The following is a 20,433-nucleotide window of genomic DNA, read 5'->3' on the forward strand; positions in this document are numbered from 1 at the left end:
AATGTTAAATGTAAATATTATATATAAATCTAAATGTTAAATGTTAAATGTAAATGTTATATATAAATCTAAATGTTAAATGTTAAATCTAAATGTTATATATAAATCTAAATGTTAAATGTTAAATCTAAATATTATATATAAATCTAAATGTTAAATGTTAAATCTAAATGTTATATATAAATCTAAATGTTAAATGTTAAATCTAAATGTTATATATAAATCTAAATGTTAAATGTTAAATCTAAATGTTATATATAAATCTAAATGTTAAATGTTAAATCTAAATGTTATATATAAATCTAAATGTTAAATGTTAAATCTAAATGTTACGGGAAACTAAATATTTAGCCAATATGCAAATTTATTGTACGGGTCAACGGAAATACCAAAATAAAAGCTTCAAGAAAACCTCCCGCGCTAAAGTGTGCCGGTCGCGGTCAGGTTCTGTGTTTGCGCTCCTCTTACGGTCACTTTTGACTGCCATGAGCTGCTTCGACTATTCCCTACCAGCATGTCCAGCGATTTAGCTGAAAACATTGGAAGAGCCGTTTTGTCGGCCATCCAACGATTCAGCGGTAATGCACCCTCGACCTCACAAACGCCGCAGCACTTGGTAAGTTTATTGTATAGCATTTTGGACGGGTTGATAGCAGTGTTAGCAAAACTAGCAAAGCTAAATTACTTAGCTAGTCCTCAATTATTTCATTTGGTAGGCGGCAGACAGAGATCGAACATCATACAACTCTATTTATTTATTTGGTAGGTAGGTAACAGTCGTTCTTGATGTAAATGTTTCCTTAGGAATCCAGCAATGCACCTGGACCAAGTAGACCTGCCGTCTCCACTGGGATACCATACTGCTCGGTAGGCCTTCTTACACATATCATTTAGCTGACTAATTTTTGTTTTTTCTTTGGTGTAATATGTCACCTTAAATTAAATCCTGTCAAAGTAATGATTCTGATTCTACATACATTTCATCTTCTTAGGGGTCCATCACTAGCAGTGTCACATCACCACCAACAACATTCACAAGTTTTACGTCATATTTTATTACTGTTTTTGCTGTGAAGTGTCTTTTGATTGCTCACTTTCATATTTTAAAACATTGATAAAATATTACTCTAGCTAATCTGTCACAGTACAATTGCCTCAAATTACCCATCTTTTGTTATAGAATTGTGCTCATTGAGATTTTCTGTGCCGTGTTCTAGGATGGTTACCAAGGAAGGCTTCAGATTTCCAAAGAGGAATTGGAAAATGTTCTTTCCCTGAAAACATCTTTTACTGAAGCTGCATCTATCCTTTCCATCTCCAGGCCCACTCTGTATAAGTTACTGCAAGACTATAATATCTCAGAGTCAAAATTCAATGTAATCAGTGACCATGAGTTAGATCAGATAGTGTCCCAAATAAAAACTGAACATCCAAATGTTGGAGAAGTGATGCTGATGGGTCATCTGCGTTCCAAAAACATAGTGGTTCAAAGATGGCGCGTAAGAAAGTCACTGCGGAGGGTGGACTCGGCTGGTGTTCTATCCAGGAGAAGAACTGCAGTTGCTCGGCGAGTATATTCTGTGCCTCATCCAAATTTCATATGGCACATAGATGGAAATCACAAACTGATTCGTTGGAAGTTTGTTGTTCATGGTGCAATAGATGGATACAGCAGGATGTTGATGTTTCTTCAGTGCTCCAGCAATAATCGAGCTGAGACTGTGAAAGCCCTCTTTACTGCAGCTGTTGGACAATTTGGCAGACCCCTGCATATCAGGACTGATCACGGAGGAGAGAATGCTCAGATTTGGGAGGACATGCGAGCAAGCAGGGGTGAAAGCTCTGTCTTAATGGGAAGTTCTGTGCACAACCAGAGGATTGAGCGTTTCAACCGAGACTTAAACAACAACTGTAGCCGCATTTATGCACCTATATTTTATGAATTGGAATCACTTGGTATCCTAGACTTAGAAAATGCAACAGACCTATTTTGCCTTCATTATGTGTTTCTACCACGAATCAACCGCACTTTGAAGGAATTCAAAGCTGGATATAACAATCACTCTGTTTCCACTGAAGGTAATAGAACTCCCATCCAGCTTTTTGCCTGCGGAACTCATGTGTCTCATCGTCACAACCCAGAACTTTCTACAGCAGAGGTCTCCATACCCTCCTTGTCAAACTCTGAAAGTAGGTTTGTCCCATTAAATGACAGCGATTTACAAGAGCTATATACAAGCATGGACATGCTGGTAGGGAATAGTCGAAGCAGCTCATGGCAGTCAAAAGTGACCGTAAGAGGAGCGCAAACACAGAACCTGACCGCGACCGGCACACTTTAGCGCGGGAGGTTTTCTTGAAGCTTTTATTTTGGTATTTCCGTTGACCCGTACAATAAATTTGCATATTAGCTAAATATTTAGTTTCCCGTAACATTTAGATTCAACATTTAACATTTAGATTTATATATAACATTTAGATTTATATATAACATTTAGATTTATATATAACATTTAGATTTAACATTTAACATTTAGATTTAACATTTAACATTTAGATTTAACATTTAACATTTAGATTTATATATAATATTTAGATTTAACATTTAACATTTAGATTTATATATAACATTTAGATTTAAATATAACATTTAGATTTAACATTTAACATTTAGATTTATATATAATATTTACATTTAACATTTACATTTAAATATAATATTTACATTTAACATTTACATTTAAATATAATATTTACATTTAACATTTAGCATTTAGATTTAACATTTAACATTTAGATTTAACATTTAGCATTTAGATTTAACATTTAAAATCCTGTTTTAAATATGAAAAGTTACAAATATTTTACTAAATGTTGTAAAAAATGACTCAAAAAAACATGTTTTTGTAAGATTTAGAGCTAAATGTGGAAAAATGTTGCTGTTAATTTCGGCATGTTTCAGTTTACAAACGGCGCCCCATAGACCACACCGCATTTTCTTGTTAGTAACGCCGTTGTAACGATAGGAATAGTAATTAGTTAGATTACTCGTTACTGAAAAAAGTAACGCCATTAGTAACTTGTAACTCAGTTACTTGTAAGGCCGTTATTCCCATCATTGACAAAGATTCAGAAAAACATCACCTTCTGTTTTTTTTTTTTTTTTTTTTTTTTTTATTTATGTACATTTACTTATTTGGATGGGCTCAGTCTAGATTTTCCACAAGAAAAACTCAATTTTGAATCATGTGCAGTGAAGCAAATCTTAGCTTTGATGTGATATCATCATCGGGTAGTTTATTTTAAGGATGGATGACTCAACTTCTGGAGACCTGAAACTGAGCACGGATGGAAACAAACCCTTATTCTATATATGCACTGTTAGCTTTAATTTTTTTAAAATATTTATCTTATAATATTTATCTTGGACTTTATACAAGTTTAAATATTTTAGATGTCAGCATGTTTAAATTAATTTAGAAAATCAATACAACAAAGTCAGGGAGTTCTTCCTCTTCTTCCTCCAGCTGCTGCCTTTAGGGGTCGCCAGAGACAATCATCTTCCTCTAATGTCCTTTTTCACTACATCCATGGACTTCCTCTGAGGTCTTCCTCTTGTCCTCCTGCCTAGCAGCTCCACACTGAACATCCTTTGTCCAGTATATCCACTATCCTTCTTCTGCACATGTTCAAACCATCTCAGCCTTGCCTCTAATTTTGTCCCCAAACCTTCTGATATACTCATTTCTAATCTTCTCCATCGCTCCCAACGGCTTTAACTCTGCCATCTCCAGCTCCATCTCCAGTTTTTGTGGGCACTTTTTAAACTTACCTGTTTACATTTAAATCCTTATTTACTATAAGTGTAAAAAATAAATAAACAAAGGGGGTGATGGTTGAACTCTGGAGAATAAGAATTTAGAGATATTTGACCTGAGTAGAGAGAAGCTGTAAATTGAGGACCCTCCTGGTTTCTGATCAAACATTTTCTAACAAACACGACCATTCTTGAGCCACCAGGTGGCAGCAGAGTACCACAGTAGATAGTAAAAAGCATCACACAAAAGTAGAAAATCAGTCATCCAATTGCTTCGTTCTTTATTTGTTTTCGTCAAAACACACAATTTACCAACACTGGTTTTCACCTTGTGTATTATTTGCTCGAGTTATTACTTGATTCTTCCTCCAAAAACTGAAGGCAGACCCACATGACTGACACCACCCTTACTGTATCACTGAGATCAGGATCAGAGGAAAGGCTCTCTGCTTGATGGTCGCATGCATCTGTGCACATGTGTGCAGGCATTTGATCAACATCTTCGATTAGATGTCCACTTAACAAGTCAGATCCCCACCACTAGCTCCCTCATTGCCGGGGGAGGGTCCAAGGTGCCTCGACCCCCACCGTAAAGGTCACTCTGCAGAGGTTAAAGGTGATCATGCACACACACACACACACAAGGAATGAAAGTATCACTCCCCCTCTGCTCCCATCTCTCTTGTGCAGTCAGTTTCTCTGCCCTCCTCCATCGCTCTCTTTCTCTCTCCCTTCATCTTTCCTCTTTTTTTTGTCTCCGTTCTATTTGAAATTGATTGTCTCTACCATCACAAAGACACTTGGCTCTGATTGATTGATTGGTAAGGGAAGAGGGAGAGAACATCGACACTGGGGCTTCAAGATCTCTAAGGTCTGACTGAAGGAAAAAGCAAATGACGCCATTTTAAAACACTGGAAGGAAGCGTATTTCAGCTGCCTGGCTGTCCGTTTGTTTCAGCTTCGACTGTTTCCTAAAGCAGACAAACAGCCAGGGTGATCAAATTTAGATTAAATGCAGAAAAATAAAGCAGAGAAACTCCACACTCACACTCGCGGCTGTGGTATGAAACGAAGATATATAGAGATGGAAGTGCAGGGACTACTGGACACAAAGGGAAAGGTTACAACAACAGGGGGAAACACACAGTAATGAATCTCAAAGACATACAAATATACATATTTTATACAAATACACAAACAGCACATAAAACACAAGGGTAAAAGAATGTACTTGAAAACCAAAACCCAGCTTTTTTTGTTTGTCTTTCGTTTGTTTCCCCCCCAGTTTCTCCCCCTTACCTCCACCTGTGGAGGAACAGATCATCCCGCAGGTTATATACACTAATATAGGATCCATGCATAAAAAGAATCGCTCGTCCCACTCCTAAATGACAGAGGTGCTTTGGTTCGTTCTTTTTGTTTTAATATGTGAATCACTTCAACACACATAGGAAACAATTTTCAAACACAAACGAACAAAAAGAAAATGATGCAAAACAGAAATCATTCTGTCTTTGATGTGTTGTTATTTGTTGATTTCTTCTTTTCTTTTGCTGCATGTGTATTGTGTCATTGCCTCTTTATTTATCCCTTATGCACTTTTCTACACCCATGTCATGCCCCTTCTTTCAGTCTAAAAAAAGGACTCGGTTCAAATCTGCACACAATTTAAAAGAAACAAATAAAAAACTGGAAAGCTGTCAAACCAAAAACCAGTTTAAGCTCCACACTTTGTTTCATAGAAATTATAAATAAAACCCCCCAAACAATCATTTTGTTGTGACTTTAATGTCACGCTCATTGCTAAACATTGTCCTTATTGTTTCACTACATTAAATTTTACAGTCAAGATTTGAGGTATATCAAGATGAACTGTCTACACATGCCTGCCTTGTTGTAATGCTACCCTGGAAAGAGGGACCAGCGAAGAGGGGGGAGCGGGGGAGGATCACCAATGTGCATCATGTGTCGACAGCAGATGGAAGGTTTCTTTTATATATATTTTTTTGGTTTCTGTTTTTTTTTTCTGTTTTCAGACCAGTTAAATTGAAATGGTGGCCATCGAGAGACAGGAAAGAGCAGGAGTGAAGGGCTTTGTAAACAGCTAAATACACACACACACACACACGCCGACTCTCGGATTACAAATGACACAAAAATATCTCTGGGAGGAGTGTGTGTGCGTGTGTGTATCGTGAAAAGAGGACTTGGTGAGATGATACGATCTCGTCGGTGTGTAAAAAAAAACGGAATGGCAAGCGATGGTTTCCCCTCACCGTGTGAAAAGAAGTGCCGAGAGTCCGAAAAAGTGGCCCTTTAAGATCACAAGGACCCCTCCAGTGCTGCACCCCCTTCACCCAGTGTGTCCCCCCTACTCCCCCTCATTTAAACATGTGTGTGCATATTTGTGTGTGATCAGAGCAGTCCATCCCCTGGTTGAAGGAAAAAGGCACTCAACTCTTCCCACATAACAAACAGGCTGTGTTTGCTATGCAGCACGACTGCTCCGTGGAAGTGCGTGCATCCAAATCTGCATCTGTCTGCAACTCTGCATGTGTGTGTGTGTGTGTGTGTGTGTGTGTGTGTGTACATCCCAGGTCCAGTGTGAACACAGCAGGTGTGGATTATCTTTGGTATTTACGGCTGGGTCACTGTCTGGTTATTTTCTGTGAGGTAGCCACACACACACATATTTCCCTCACTAACACTCTGCTTTGGGTTTTAACTTTTTTTTTTAAAAAATGCAGTTTTCCTCCGTCTAGACTCCAAAGTCATTCCCAAATAACAACAACCTGTTTCCGTGCACTACACCTCCCAGTTTATGGGTTTATGGAGGAATGTCCCTTGCTACCTTCCAGTCTCATGACGGGCCTCTGATGCTCCCGCCTCCCCTGCTTCACCCTTCCTCCTCCTGTCTGTGTCTCCTCCCTTATATGATTATCTCCCGCTAGAAGATGCTACACAACAAGTGGCTTTGCCCACACACACACACATACACACACAGAAAAAAATGTTATAAAAAGACACAAAAAAATCTGGCAATTCATATGGTGACAAAAGAAAACAATCAGCAGAGGAATGCCGTGACTGTCCATTTCAAAGAGGTCAAAGTTTAAAGATCAAGGAAGAGGTCCTTCACATCCACGCAGTCCGTTTGTTCCATCAAACAGGTATTCACAAATATGCACAGTTTGTCTCTGTTTGGTATCCCTTCCTCGTCTGTGCATAGGATCAGTCCATGACATGATGATTTGTCTGTTTTGATTCTGTTTCATTTTTTTTTTTAAGTTCTTACATTTTGTCAACAAGGTGCTTCTTTATATATTGTTTCAGCACGACATAGCACAATAGTCACGAGAAAGAAACCATGTGTCTATGGTACTATTATTACCCGCATCAATTAGTTGGGGAGGGGGAAAAGAAAATGAAAGAAAGACACATATCAAGAGAGTAGATCAATTGAGAATAGATAAGACAGAGAGAACGAGAGATGAAATTAAAGATTATTTACAGACATTTCCATTGTGTTTCATGTGGATCACATCAAAGTTTTTCTTTTCTTGTCTTTTTTTAATTTTTTTTTCTGAGGTATGAAATAGGCAAACATGCCGTATAGTGCTCACAATTTGTAGGTGTGTAATGACACAGACCAGACACTGCAGGGCACACTGGGGGTGGGGGAGGGGGGACTAAGTGGGCTGCGTCTGTTCTCTGATTATCATAAAGAGGCAAACATCATTGGCACTCAGGATCCTATATTGTGACATTTGACCTCTGTGTTTGGCCGCTAGAACAGAATGCACCCACCTTCCCTCACTCCCTTCACTCGAGGACAACAGCTTTTTTTTATGTGTGGCATGTCATCCCTGTTTGATTGTTCTTCTTTTTGTAACCTGAAAATAACCTTTCAAGTGACTATGCAGTCTGTGGCCGTGCAGCCACTCAGTGTATATAAAGAAGCAAACATTCAGCATGTGTGTCATTGGATGTTTGGATGAGTGTGTTTGAACCATTTCTCCTCCTGTTTGGTTCTCTGGGTGTTCAATCTGCAGCTGTGTGAGGAGCAACGCCAGCGCGCTGAGAACAGGTTGGCGTGTGGTTAGACTGGGCAGCAGATGGCGCTGTTACTCCGACGTGCAGCGGGCTGAGTGGCTGCAGAGGAATAGTCATAATAATAATCATAATAATAATAATACACCCCCACTGTGGGCGATGTGAACGTTACGCACAGGTAGCGGACGACCTGCGGAGATCGTTTCACATATACGTCACACATAAACGCATCTCTCAATCAGTCTCAGCGTGGCACTGAAACGCGGGTGTAGCTGATCGCAGGCCTACAGATACACCTGCTGCATGATTATTTGTGAAGACCTCTCCAGGCCGGCTGTCTTTAAAGCTACTTGTTTCCTGACGCAAAACCCTCTCTCTCTTTCTCTCTTTTCCATGTTTCCACGCACACCCACAGCGCGGTTAGTATAAATGGATGCTCTTTGGTTTTTCAGGATGATTTTTTTTTTCCTGACGGCTACATGTGGTTGTTGGATCTTTGGTTTCAAGAGTCACATTTTGAAAATGCATGTTAGCCCCTAAGAGTGGCATTCGGGTCAAAAGATAACACCGAGAAGGTCTGATCCATCTGCACAGAGTCCTCGGTACTCTGAACAAATGGATCAGTTGAGTGGTCTGAAGCCACAGCGCTCGGTAGCTCTGCAGTGACGGAGAGTCTTAGCGGAAAGGAACCCTCCATTCTCTCTACATCCGTCCTGCAGACGTCAGGCCTTGGAGAAGGAAACAGCAGAGGAGGTACCGGGTTGGATTGGTGAGGCGCCGTTATTGTTGTTGTTGTTGTTGTTGCTGCTGCTGCTGTTTCCATGGGATGTGTGCACGTGGCCGTGCGCCCCGAGACTGTGATCCTCTGCGTCCCAGCGCTCTGGACATCGGCGGCGTGAGTTCATGAAGAAGTTGGAGACGGTGGAGAGCTCCAGGCCCAGCTGCTGGGAGATGGTGAGCTGCATCTCCTTGGAGGGCCGGCGGTTCTCTCTGAAGATGGCTACCAAGGTGCGACGCTGCAGGTCGGTGAAGACCAGTCGCTGCTTCTTTGGCACCTGGTTCCGCTCCCGTCCTCGGTCCTCCTCCTTGCGTTTACATGCTGGAGAGAAGAAGGAGACGGATAAAGGGAGGAAGGGAGAGAAGAATAACATGTTATATATGTGTCACATATAGTGGAGCACAAAATACATATGATACAGATAATTTATACATTTAACATAATACTCAGGGAACAAAAATTTCCAAAAAAATAGCAACAAAAAGCAGAGTGTAGAACCAAAAAGTTTAAAAGTGGTTATTTATGATCATGTTTCAGTGTGATGATGAAGTCCTGATGCTTAAGCGGAATGTGTTTAGGCCTGTATCACGATCCCTAATTGGCTATTTGAAAAGGGCACATTATGGGAACAGATTACTCTGTGTGTGTGAAACAGGAGCATGCGCAAGCTACAAAAGAAAGAATGAGAAGCAGGAAGACATAAGGAGAGGAGCAGATCGAATTTAAATATTTAAAATGTGATTGAGTCTATACTACGGGCTGCCTTCTGAGTGAGAAGATATTAAACTATATTAAAATAATATCTAAACCTCACATGTTTCTGTTTCAGGTGGGGTTATCCTGATATCAATGACAGAGTTTTTGTAGATTTCCAAACTAATGTTCCGCATTTAAAATCCAATATTATTGCTATTTAGGTTGCCAAACACGCTCTAAGTGTTGAGATTGATTTCCGAACAGGTCTAGTTTTGTCCATTTAAATCACAAATTTAGCCAGGGTGAAACTTGTTAACAGCGGCCTTATCTTTAAGCTGTGCCGTGTTTTTCCCTGTTCAAGTCAAATTTGAGACTTGGTTAATTAAGCGGGGTTTTTCTTGCACCATTTATATTAATAACAGGACTGAAAATGAGCACTCAGATCTCTTACTGTTCCTGAATGCTACACTACATATTCTCGTTGGTTACTACCTGCTGCTGCAGCAGAACATAACATGAACAGTAAGACTCAGAGGAGTAAACATCTTGCTCATTGAAGTATCTCTAGACGTTTATTTCAAATGTGTGGTGACATGAGATAAACCGTCAGGCTCCGAGGAGAGGAGGAGAGGAATTATGTCTAAAACCTGTGCAGGCCTGAGTTATAACTCACCTGCATGCGGATTTGAAGTATTTATGTATGTAAACAATTTGGCTTGATTTGTGACTAATCGAGAAATAACGCGGTTATGGTGAATAGAGTAGTGTGATCGTGGATGTGTGTGTGCCTTGCTGAAACTGGTGGAGATGTGAAATGCTGACAAAGAAGCGGTCTGCCGTGCCTGGATGCACCGTCAGTAGGCTCGGCTCTGGCTGTGGAGACTGGAGGGAGTCTGTTCTGTTCTGCTGCCCTAAAAAGCTGCAATGATCGATTTTCCGCGGTTTTCTCCCGAACACGTGGTCCAGTAATCAGGGCTCCCTTCCCCACCCGATCGATCCCTATCGATCCGCGAGAACTCGGTGGTGTGTATGTGCGCACGCGCGTGTGTGTGTGTGTATTGGGGGGACGCGCGCTCGGGCTGGGGATTGTAGCTCGCGAACGCGCCTTGTGACAGACAGATGAGAAGAAATTGTTAATCTTTGGAAGAACAAAGAAAATGTGGCAGTCATCCAGTCTGGGTGCTTTTGAATTTGGGGGGGGGGGGGGGGGGTGTCTCAGATAGGTCACTGATTACATAGTTTTTAGGCCATATAAAGTGTGTGCGCGTGCACGAGATTGAGTTTGGGGATGTACCTTAAAAAGCGCCAAGGAATGATCACTGATATCTACACCAGTGCCAGTGCTGGATGATTGTGTGTGTGTGTGTGTGTGTGTGTGTGTGTGTGTGTGTGTGTGTGTGTGTGTGTGTGTGTGTGTGTGTGTGTGTGTGTGTGTGTGTGTGCAGGGAAAGAATGAGAAGAAGGAAAGGTGGGGGTGGGGGCAGAAGATAAATAAGACTGGCTGCAGTGTGGAGGTGGTGGTGTATGCAAATGATTGATGACTTTACAGCAGGTTTAGACAACAGCAGTAAACAGATTTGACTGTGAGGTGGGGATCAATATAAATGTGCACATGTGTATGCATGCATGCGCGCGTGCACGTGTGCGAATGGTCATTGTTCACGCTTTGTTACTGCAAGCAAAGCACAATTACCAAGATATTTTTCCTCAGCTGAATGTAGGTTATGTGCTCGTCCCTGCATTGTATCCTCCATCCCTCCTCTCGACTTCCTCAACTCTTTTCCTCTTGTTGTTTTTCTCAATTGTTTTAATTTGCCCCCGGATTGATAGCCCCCATATTGATTGATCCGCACTTCAGAACCATTTCATGGAACGTTTATTCAATTGGTTCAGGCCCAGCCATGCCAGAATCTCCTGAAGGCTCTCTAAGTGCTGTCTCAAACCAAACTCAATACTCCCTAATGTAATGACTGAATGCTAGTGCTAATATAGTGATAATTTAATATGTAATGCCTGTTTTCGAACAACTTGTGCTACCGGCCATTTTACAATGCCAACACCACTCTGGGTCTCCTCCATCAGCTCAGATGCTGCTCTGCAGCACAGAGGCCTGTGTGCAGTGCCTGCAAAACACATCTGCCGAGGAGTTAGCACTAGGCCTGGGCCCGCAATGGTCAGTGCATATCTCAGATAATCAATCAATTTCAAATGAGACTCCTTGAACGTCCCTCGCCGCGGTAAGAAACACAGGACCACAGGGAAGGAAAAGTGGGGGCTACTCATTAAAGCGACCTCTCTTGAGACAAGAACCAAACTGTTATTGGTTATCTTTAGTGTGTCTCATTACTAAATGGGCTTTTCTGAAGAGACAAGCAGTCTCAAGTGGCAGTTGCGCATGTCATCTCTTTCATATGTCCCTGGTGTCAGCGGTGCCAAAGGTATCAGGGCAACCGCCACTTTGTTTAATCTCAACCGCTTACTGATCCAGAGATGAACTCGCTGGCCGTTCGGTGTGTTAAGCTGCACTTGTGCCTCGTTTAAGAGCACCTCGGCTTTATGACTGTGGCTGCCGGTGGCTGCTGTCTCTGCTTTCCCTTTCAGTGTGTGTGAATGTGCGCAAGTGGGCAGTAAGTGTGCACACATGCGCGAACCTACACGTTTCAACACTCTGCTTAGAATAACATAAATAAATCGCCAATTATCCGATTAAAATTGATTGGACTGATATACACTCATTCTGTTTTGTTTCTAAACTTTAACTGCTTGACTTTAGAGGTCCCACACCTGTCACGCACACCACTCGTGACTGGCTCCCGTAGTTCCTGATCCTGTGTTAAAATGAGATTTAAGGCATGCATCTGGAAACTTTTTTTGCCAAAAACTCTGCACAGTAAAGGTCAATTGGAAACAACAAGAGGTAAAACACATTTTAGGTAGTCGTGTGTGAAAGCAGTCGATTAGAGATATTTGGTGTTGTTTTGTTTTGTTTGTTTGTTTGTTTGTTTGTTTGTTTGTTTGTTTGTTTGTTTGTTTGTTTATACCAGGAAACGAATAGAGTTTTCGTGTGAAGACTCTCTAGCTGGTGTGCATTGAAATGTTTAGTGTACAGGAGGAAACATGAGATCCTTCGATCTCATCAGCTTTATGTCCTCAAGCCTCGAGAGATGAAAGCCAATAAGTGGACGTGAGTTACAATTAAAAGATCATCTCTGGCCTGTGTTTCCTTTGATTTGGGAAAATGAAAATGCACAAGGCAACTCGTTTAATGTTACAGGAGAGTATTATGTGTCTTACCTCTGTGTGTGTGTGTGTGTGTGTGTGTGTGTGTGTGTGTGTGTGTGTGTGTGTGTGTGTGTGTGTGTGTGTGTGTGTGTGTGTGTGTGCAGGTGGGGCGTGAGGGGCAGACGGTGAACTAACCGCACCGTGCTGCTGCTAGTCGACGCCTGGACGGACGGATGAGATCGGGCTTTGTGTGCGGTGAGACGGGCCCTCTCCCGCCCTGGACGGACTACTGCAGGCGAGAAACAGTTTGGTGTCAATCACTCTCTGTCACACCTCCTCAGATGTACGGTTATTGATTATATTGATCAACCTATAGGCCTATTCATTGCATTGCAGGGAAGTAAAGCTCCCGAATGACCCCTGCTCCCACCACAACACTGCGCAAGGCTGAAACCAAACCGCCTCTTCGTCCTTTAAAACGGGCTACCCTCGATTGATTAGGATTGGCTTATTTGAAAGCTGTCGTTTATTTCTCAACTAAAGCCCGTGTTGTCCTGTTGAGACTAGTGATCGGCAGCTTTACAGAGTATTAGATCCTGTCTCGTAGTCCATAAAAGTCATGTAAGCCCTGTAAACCAAGTTTTGCGCCTCTTCGTTTTTCTAAGATTTGTGTTTTTATTTTAAAAACGTAAAAACTAAACGCAGCATTCTCTCCACGGAGCACAAGCCTCAATCAAATATTTCGACAGTTTTTTGAGACCCTGAACACGGCGAATAAAGGAGAACAAAACGAATAAATCTTTGTAAACTAAGCTACAAAGAAGCCGCTGGGAAATGTTCCCGAAACACTTAGAAAGACTTACAATCAAGCCGTTGTTTAATCTAGTAGAACTTTATTTCTTCGATGATGACTGATTCATTTGTAAACTTTATATTCAAGCTTTAAATATTGGGCCTTCAAAGTGATCTCTCTGTTTCTTTTTTCCTGTGTGTTTTTTTTTTAAGTTATTATCGCGAAAGTTTAATATAATCTCAGCCTTTGATGTAATAAAAACAAAGAAAAAAAACTGCACAACGTGCCTCTGATTTAGTAAGCAGTGTCCCGTCTGTAACAAACATGCAATAATATCGAACACAAACACACAAACACAAACTAACCAAAAAATATTTTTCAAGCACTTAAAAATACCTCGTGTACTGTAACTTATGAATGATATTATTATCTGGTCCCTATAAACAAGGACTATTTCTCTTCCCGGCCGTTTGGCTTAATGAACAAATTTTCTGCTCAAATTAAAGGGAAATTCTAGATAACGATAAAATGAGTTCTGGCTTACACATATCTCCGAGACAAACGCTCTCTGACACACAGAACATCTGCAGGGACTCTAAAGTCAAGTCAGTTTAATTTGTGATAACTTTTAAGAAAGAGCTTAAAAAGATTAAAAGGTCGGAGCTGAAAAGCTGTAATTCAGTCCTGACTAATGCAGTTTTATTGGTTGGGTGTTTGCACCTTTAACACCGAAATGCTGCTGTGAGGGATTAGAAGGAGCTGTCCTTTCAGCACCACCAGGCCTTTTACAAACTGCCATGAGCAACATAAGGTTTAACAAAACAAGGTGCTGCAAATGGATAATTAAGAAACTACTAACAGATGTTTATTTATGTGTTTATTATTTAACACAAGTCCTGATTTCTACTCTAAAGAAGGTAAATTTGATATATTTCAACCACATATCCTCCTTATGGGCATCAGTTCTTAAACAAAATGCATCACCTTCTTATTACCACACATCTTTTTTCTATGTATTCTGCAACCAGCTCATTTTTATTACTTGTATGCGAATTAAAATATTTGGCTAGAGGTTGTTTTAAATGTTTATGAAGCTATATAGAGCTTCTTTTTGTGTTGTACTGTATTGCCAATCTAAGTCGCAGCACATTAAGCTGCAGTCATACAGTGTGTCAAAATATTTGACACCACTGTGCCAGGAATGGCTATTCAAAATGAGTTCTGTCTGTTACAGAGAGAGCAGGGATGAATTAAGGCTGGGAGGCAAAGACTCTGCTCTGCTCTGCTGGTACAGAGCCAGAAGAGAAGGAAGGGGGGAGGCATAGAGGGAAGGAGAGAGAGAGAGAGAGAATATGAGAGAGCCGAAGAGAGCAGAAGAGAGGAAATCAATACCGATTCAGAGCGAGTCAGATAAGCCTGAACAATGTATAGTGCAGACGCACTCTATAACCCAGTCTTACACACACACACGTGTGCATGTGGAAGCATTTGCACAGACATACGCGCATGCATGTGTGCACACGCACTCAATGAAATGTGCTTGCAGGCCTTCCATAAAGATGCATTACAAACCCCATAAAGCATAGCAACCTTTAAAATCAAATGACATCACAACCTTGGATTGCTTTGAGGATTCGCTGACTTAAACAGAAAGCACTTACTCTGTCTCGGCAGGCAGCTGGATGCTCTGGTGCCCTTTGTCTACTGTAAGACCCTCCTAGGCTGTGATCTCTTTGTGTTTGTCTTTAGATATCAGCCTTCAAGCCCTGATTTCACTTGTTACAAATCTACAGTCGTGTTTCTTTTCTAGCTTCATAAATATCTGATTCGAGTTCTCAGCAGTGGGAGTCTACAGCATCCTTGTTGGTGTCAGAACTGTGCTATTGATGTTTCACAGGATGTTTAGGGTGTAAACAGCATTTTTGAAAACCACTTACACACCCTGTGCTGTGGGGTTTAGGCAGGAAGACTGCTGTGTGGTCCTCAGCTGTTAACCACAGATTTGACTTTGCTTACCTAGAAGATGCTGTTACAAGTGCTAACACAACCGCTGTCTGCCTCTCTCTTTCTTCCCCATCTCGCCTCCGTCTCTCTTAAACTTATCAATTATTAAGGTCGGTATTGATCCTTTCACTACCCTGCCTCTATCTGGCTGTTCACACAAAGCCCAAACCTGCCTGCCCTTACTCAATCAATGGCATCTCCCAGCTCCTGCAGCCCTTTTTTCCACATGTCAGTTTTGCTTTTCTTGCTTCTGCACTTAAACCAAGTTGACTGAAGTTTTGTCCATCCCAGTTTTTCCCATTTGGATTCCTCAGAAAATATGAGAAACAGAATACCGACATTAATCTCTCATGGCACGAGTAAGTTTGATGGGCATTAAGAGATGGCTCTGGTAAGAGGTAAGATGATAGAAAATGGCTCAGTGCATTGTTTGACTAGCTCTCATTTATCCTTTCCTCCACTGAGCGTTTTGTTTTTTGTTTTGTTTTGTTCTGTGGCGCCGAGCTCCTCGAGCCAAACAACCTGCCCGTCTGCCTGTTGCCAGGTTAACCACTGAAAGATTAGTGATATTATTGTCATGTGCTGCAGAGAAGAAGAGAGGAGAGAGAGAAACACAGAAGGAGAGCACCAGGGAGTGGGAGAGAAGGGGGTTGGGAAGGGGAAACGGCCTTATTGATCTCCTATGTGCAAAGCCAGGCAAACACTGAAAGGACAGAGCAACACTATTAATGACACTCAAAGCCTCAGCTTCTAATCCTCATCTATCTATCTATCTATCTATCTATCTATCTATCTATCTATCTATCTATCTATCTATCTATCTATCTATCTATCTATCTATCTATCTATCTATTGTGCCCATTTTTCCTTATTGGATTGCATTATCTTGGCATTTCACTGATACAGTGAAATCTTATTGGTTTGGACAGCTATTCCTTTCAGTAGCACCATCTCATAACAAATATGTCATTTTAAAGGGGGGAAAGGGAAACATTTCCTATTTGTTTTGTTAGTTTTTGTGGCTTTCAGCTTCACAAACTCTATATTCTCTACATTTTCTTGTTTGTACTTGTCCACGTTATCAATCCCCGCCCCAGTTTACAATCAATATTTCATCAGAACAGTTTGTGCAGCTCAAGGTTGCTTTGAAATAGATCTGGTGATCACATCTATGGGCTGCAGTAGTATTTTTCACATATTTCATTTTTTAAAATAAATATTTAGGTCTACATGTTTAATTTTCTGAATGGACACCGGGTTGGAGTGTTAGTGATTCAAAGTTTGAAGTTTTAAAACACTGAAAATCACAGTTTCATTTTGCTGTCCTGAGTTAAATTTTTTTTAAAAGCGAACCCTGTATCATACCTGCCCCTGTTCTAAATGTAAAGCTCGTGCTACATGGCACTAAATGAAAAGCGGGAGAGATCTTGCGGTTATTGCGTCTTTCAGCTCCGATACGGGCATCGATCGGTGTGCCACATTTAAAAGGGAGAGTGGGAACTGGCGTATTGATCAGGCAGCCTGGGGTCACCCCGCTATTCTCGCGCGCAACTGGTTGGCCCCACCGAAGCGCGCGCGCGTGCGCACGCACAAACACAAGCTCGTAAAACAGGCGTCTTGGGAGGACAACTATTTCGAGGTTTTATTGTGAATCAATTGCGATGTGCTGTGTGTAGATCAAAAACTACAGGCCTGCAAATTTAGTTTACAACAGCAAGTGTGGTGGACGCAAATGTGCTCCAAGTAGTCGCTATCAGGCGATATAGTGGGATGCAAAGGTTTGGGTAACCTTGTTAATAGTCATTATTTTCCTGTATAAATCGTTGGTTGTTACAATAAAAAATGTCAGTTAAATATATCATATAGGAGACACACACAGTGATATTTGAGAAGTGAAATGAAGCTTATTGGATTTACAGAAAGTGTGCAATAATTGTTTAAACAAAATCAGGCAGGTGCATAAATTTGGGCACTGTTGTCATTTTATTGATTCCAAAACCTTTAGAACTAATTATTGGAACTCAAATTGGCTCGGTAAGCTCAGTGACCCCTGACCTACATACACAGGTGAATCCAATAATGAGAAAGAGTATTTAAGGGGGTCAATTGTAAGTTTCCCTCCTCTTTTAAATTTCTCTGAAGAGTAGCAACATGGGGGTCTCAAAACAACTCTCAAATGACCTGAAGTCAAAGATTGTTCACCATCATTGTTTAGGGGAAGGATACAGAAAGCTGTCTCAGAGATTTAAGCTGTCTGTTTCCACAGTTAGGAACATATTGAGAAAATGGAAGACCACAGGCTCAGTTCAAGTTAAGGCTCGAAGTGGCAGACGAACAAAAATCTCAGACAGACAGAAGCGACGAATGGTGAGAAGAGTCAGAGTCAACCCACAGACCAGCACCAAAGACCTACAACATCATCTTGCAGCAGATGGAGTCACTGTTCAACCATTCGGTGCACTTTACACAAGGAGATGCTGTATGCGAGAGTGATGCAGAGGAAGCCTTTTCTCCGCCCACAGCACAAACAGAGCTGCTTGAGGTTTGCTAAAACACATTTGGACAAGCCAGCTTCATTCTGGAATAAGGTGCTGTGGACTGATGAAACTAAAATTGAGTTATTTGGGCATAACAAGGGGCGTTATGCATGGAGGAAAAAGAACACAGCATTCCAAGAAAAACACCTGCTACCTACAGTAAAATATGGTGGTTCCATCATGCTGTGGGGCTGTGTGGCCAGTGCAGGGACTGGGAATCTTGTCAAAGTTGAGGGACACATGGATTCCACTCAATGTCCAGGAATCAGTGACAAAGCTGAAGCTGCGCCGTGCTGGATCTTTCAACAAGACAACGGCCCGAAACACTGCTCAAAATCCACTAAGGCATTCATGCAGAGGAACAAGTACAACGTTCTGGAACGGCCATCTCAGTCCCCAGACCTGAATATTATTGAAATCTGTGGTGTGAGTTAAAGAGAGCTGTCCATGCTCGGAAGCCATCAAACCTGAATGAACTAGAGATGTTTTGTAAAGAGGAATGGTCCAAAATACCTTCAACCACAATCCAGACTCTCATTGGAACCTACAGGAAGCGTTTAGAGGCTGTAATTTCTGCAAAAGGCGGATCTACTAAATATTGATTTCATTTCTTTTTTTGTGGTGCCCAAATTTATGCACCTGCCTGATTTTATTTAAACAATTATTGCACACTTTCTGTAAATCCAATAAACTTCATTTCACTTCTCAAATATCACTGTGTGTGTCTCCTATATGATATTTTTAACTGACATTTTTTATTGTAACAACCAACGATTTATACAGGAAAATAACGGCGATTAACAAGGTTGCCCAAACTTTTGCATCCCACTGTAACTATTCCTAGAGATCCGAGGGAAACACAAATAGATTTGTTCGCTGTCTTTACACAAATCATATTCGCTTCCGGTTGAAGGTTGAATTGCGGGTATGGCTAATTACGTTGATGAAGCTGCTGTGCCTCTGCGCACCTTTGCTGGCTGAACTGTCCGTGGTGCTGAATCCTTCTATTTTATTTGAGAGGCGACGGTGGAAGGCTGAACGCTTTTTATGTGAAGCAATAATGCTGAAGGGATTGTATATTACCTGCTAGCCTGAGAGCAGACATCCGCTGAAACTCGGGCTCCTGCAGCCACTTCCACATCCTTCTGAAGGTCTCCCGTCCTGACTTGAGCTTACTCCAAGGTTTGGGGTTCCGTAGCAGGTCCGAGAGGGTGCCCTGCGACCGGCTTAAGATCCTCTGGGCGAATATGGCCTGCGGGATGGAGTAGCGCTTCAACTCTGCTGTTATTCTCTGTGCCACCTCCTTAGTGTTGATCTCCTCGGCCTGAATGCCTGACCCTGATACTCCTTGGCTGGGTCCATGGCCGTGTCTCTCCCGGTCCCCCAGCATTACTGCACCGTTTGCTTGCGAGTGAAGGTGACCGTGCGGGTGATGATGCATGCCGCTGATGTTGGAGATCATGCCGTGGCCATGTCCCCCTAAACTCCTGGCCAGATGCTCTTGGTCACTTCGGGACAGCATGGATGCGTGGGTCTCGAAGCCTGACACCGGAGAAAGCATCTTGGGGTCGGCGGGGAGGTGCGCGCTGGGCCCGTAGGCTGAGAGCGGCTGCTGGGAGTTGTGCAGAGAGCCCAGCCCGCTGGAAAGCGGGGACAGCGAGCCGTGGCCCATACCGGACACGGACATTTCTTTAGAGTAGTGACTGTACAGATTGCCCATGGAGGTAAGACCACGGTGGTCGTCCCGCATCAGTGTGAAGCTCCCACTCACGTTCCCGGCCGAGAGTCGTTGGTGGGCGGCAGCATGGTGGTGTGAATGCGGGTGGTGAAACTTGTCCGCCACTGTGGATATCGGAGGTAGATGCTGCAGGGGGGTTAGAGTTGTGTATGTGTTGCTAAGGCTCATCCCGGTTTCGCACATGCTGATGGACGGGTGCAGGTGTCCGGACAACGCGGACGGGTCTGTCCGGTAGTCTCCCCCAGACCCCTCCAGAAGCGAGGGCATGCCGGAGACCATGGCCGACCGCGCGCCGGGAGCGTGCGAGACCAGATTCCGGGGAGTAGAGCTGGGGGACGGCGATGGCCGAGCATGCGGAGAGTTCATGAGGTCTCCCGCCTGGGAGTGTGACGAGACGCTGTGAAGGTTCTCCATGGTGAGCTCCATGGCTGAAAGCATATATGTTCCCTTGTCCCACCCTCCCACCGTCTCCCCCTGTCTCTCCCTCTCACCGCTCTCTCACTCTCACTCAAACACACGCACGCTTTCTTACCCTCTAGCCCTACCGGAGCAATAAAAATACCAACCCGTTAGAATGCCAATCCATTGATAACAATTATCCGACCAGTCCGGTGAGGCGAGGACGAGTTCTGTTCTGTCTGAAGCAGACACGGGACCGAGCGCCTCAGCGGCGTCGTGGCGTTCATGTGGCTAGGAGCTCTCCAGGGCTGTATCTCATCTCTGGTCCAACAGCGCTTCCACTAAGAGCAGGCTGAGCCTCGTACCAGAGAGCTGGGAGCGCGCATCTGTGTATTT

General features: G+C 42.5%; 2 protein-coding genes across 3 annotated transcripts; one reads left to right on the plus strand and one right to left on the minus strand.

Annotated features, from left to right (window-relative positions):
- Positions 1 to 412: 412 nt before the first annotated feature.
- On the plus strand, positions 413 to 2,342 carry LOC146613567 (uncharacterized). Its single transcript, XM_085378562.1, has 3 exons — positions 413 to 616; positions 805 to 867; positions 1,218 to 2,342. The coding sequence occupies exons 1-3, from the start codon at positions 515 to 517 to the stop codon at positions 2,340 to 2,342; spliced, it is 1,290 nt and encodes a 429-aa protein (XP_085234688.1). The 5' UTR covers positions 413 to 514.
- A 6,250-nt stretch (positions 2,343 to 8,592) lies between these two features.
- onecut3b (one cut homeobox 3b) lies at positions 8,593 to 20,076 on the minus strand. Of its 2 annotated transcripts, XM_085377669.1 has the most exons (3): positions 18,984 to 20,064; positions 8,739 to 8,969; positions 8,593 to 8,657 (listed from the first exon to the last, which is right to left on the minus strand). In XM_085377669.1, exons 1-3 carry the CDS (start codon positions 20,062 to 20,064, stop codon positions 8,593 to 8,595), a joined length of 1,377 nt encoding a protein of 458 aa, XP_085233795.1. The 2 variants fall into 2 exon arrangements, with proteins under 2 accessions (XP_085233795.1, XP_085233794.1); XM_085377668.1 differs by having other exon boundaries at positions 8,593 to 8,969; positions 18,984 to 20,076.
- Positions 20,077 to 20,433: the final 357 nt, after the last annotated feature.

Source organism: Diplotaxodon limnothrissa, linkage group LG18 (assembly GCF_057381915.1).
Source record: "Diplotaxodon limnothrissa isolate DT_005_m linkage group LG18, D_limnothrissa_male_GT1.1, whole genome shotgun sequence".
NCBI lineage: Eukaryota > Metazoa > Chordata > Actinopteri > Cichliformes > Cichlidae > Diplotaxodon > Diplotaxodon limnothrissa.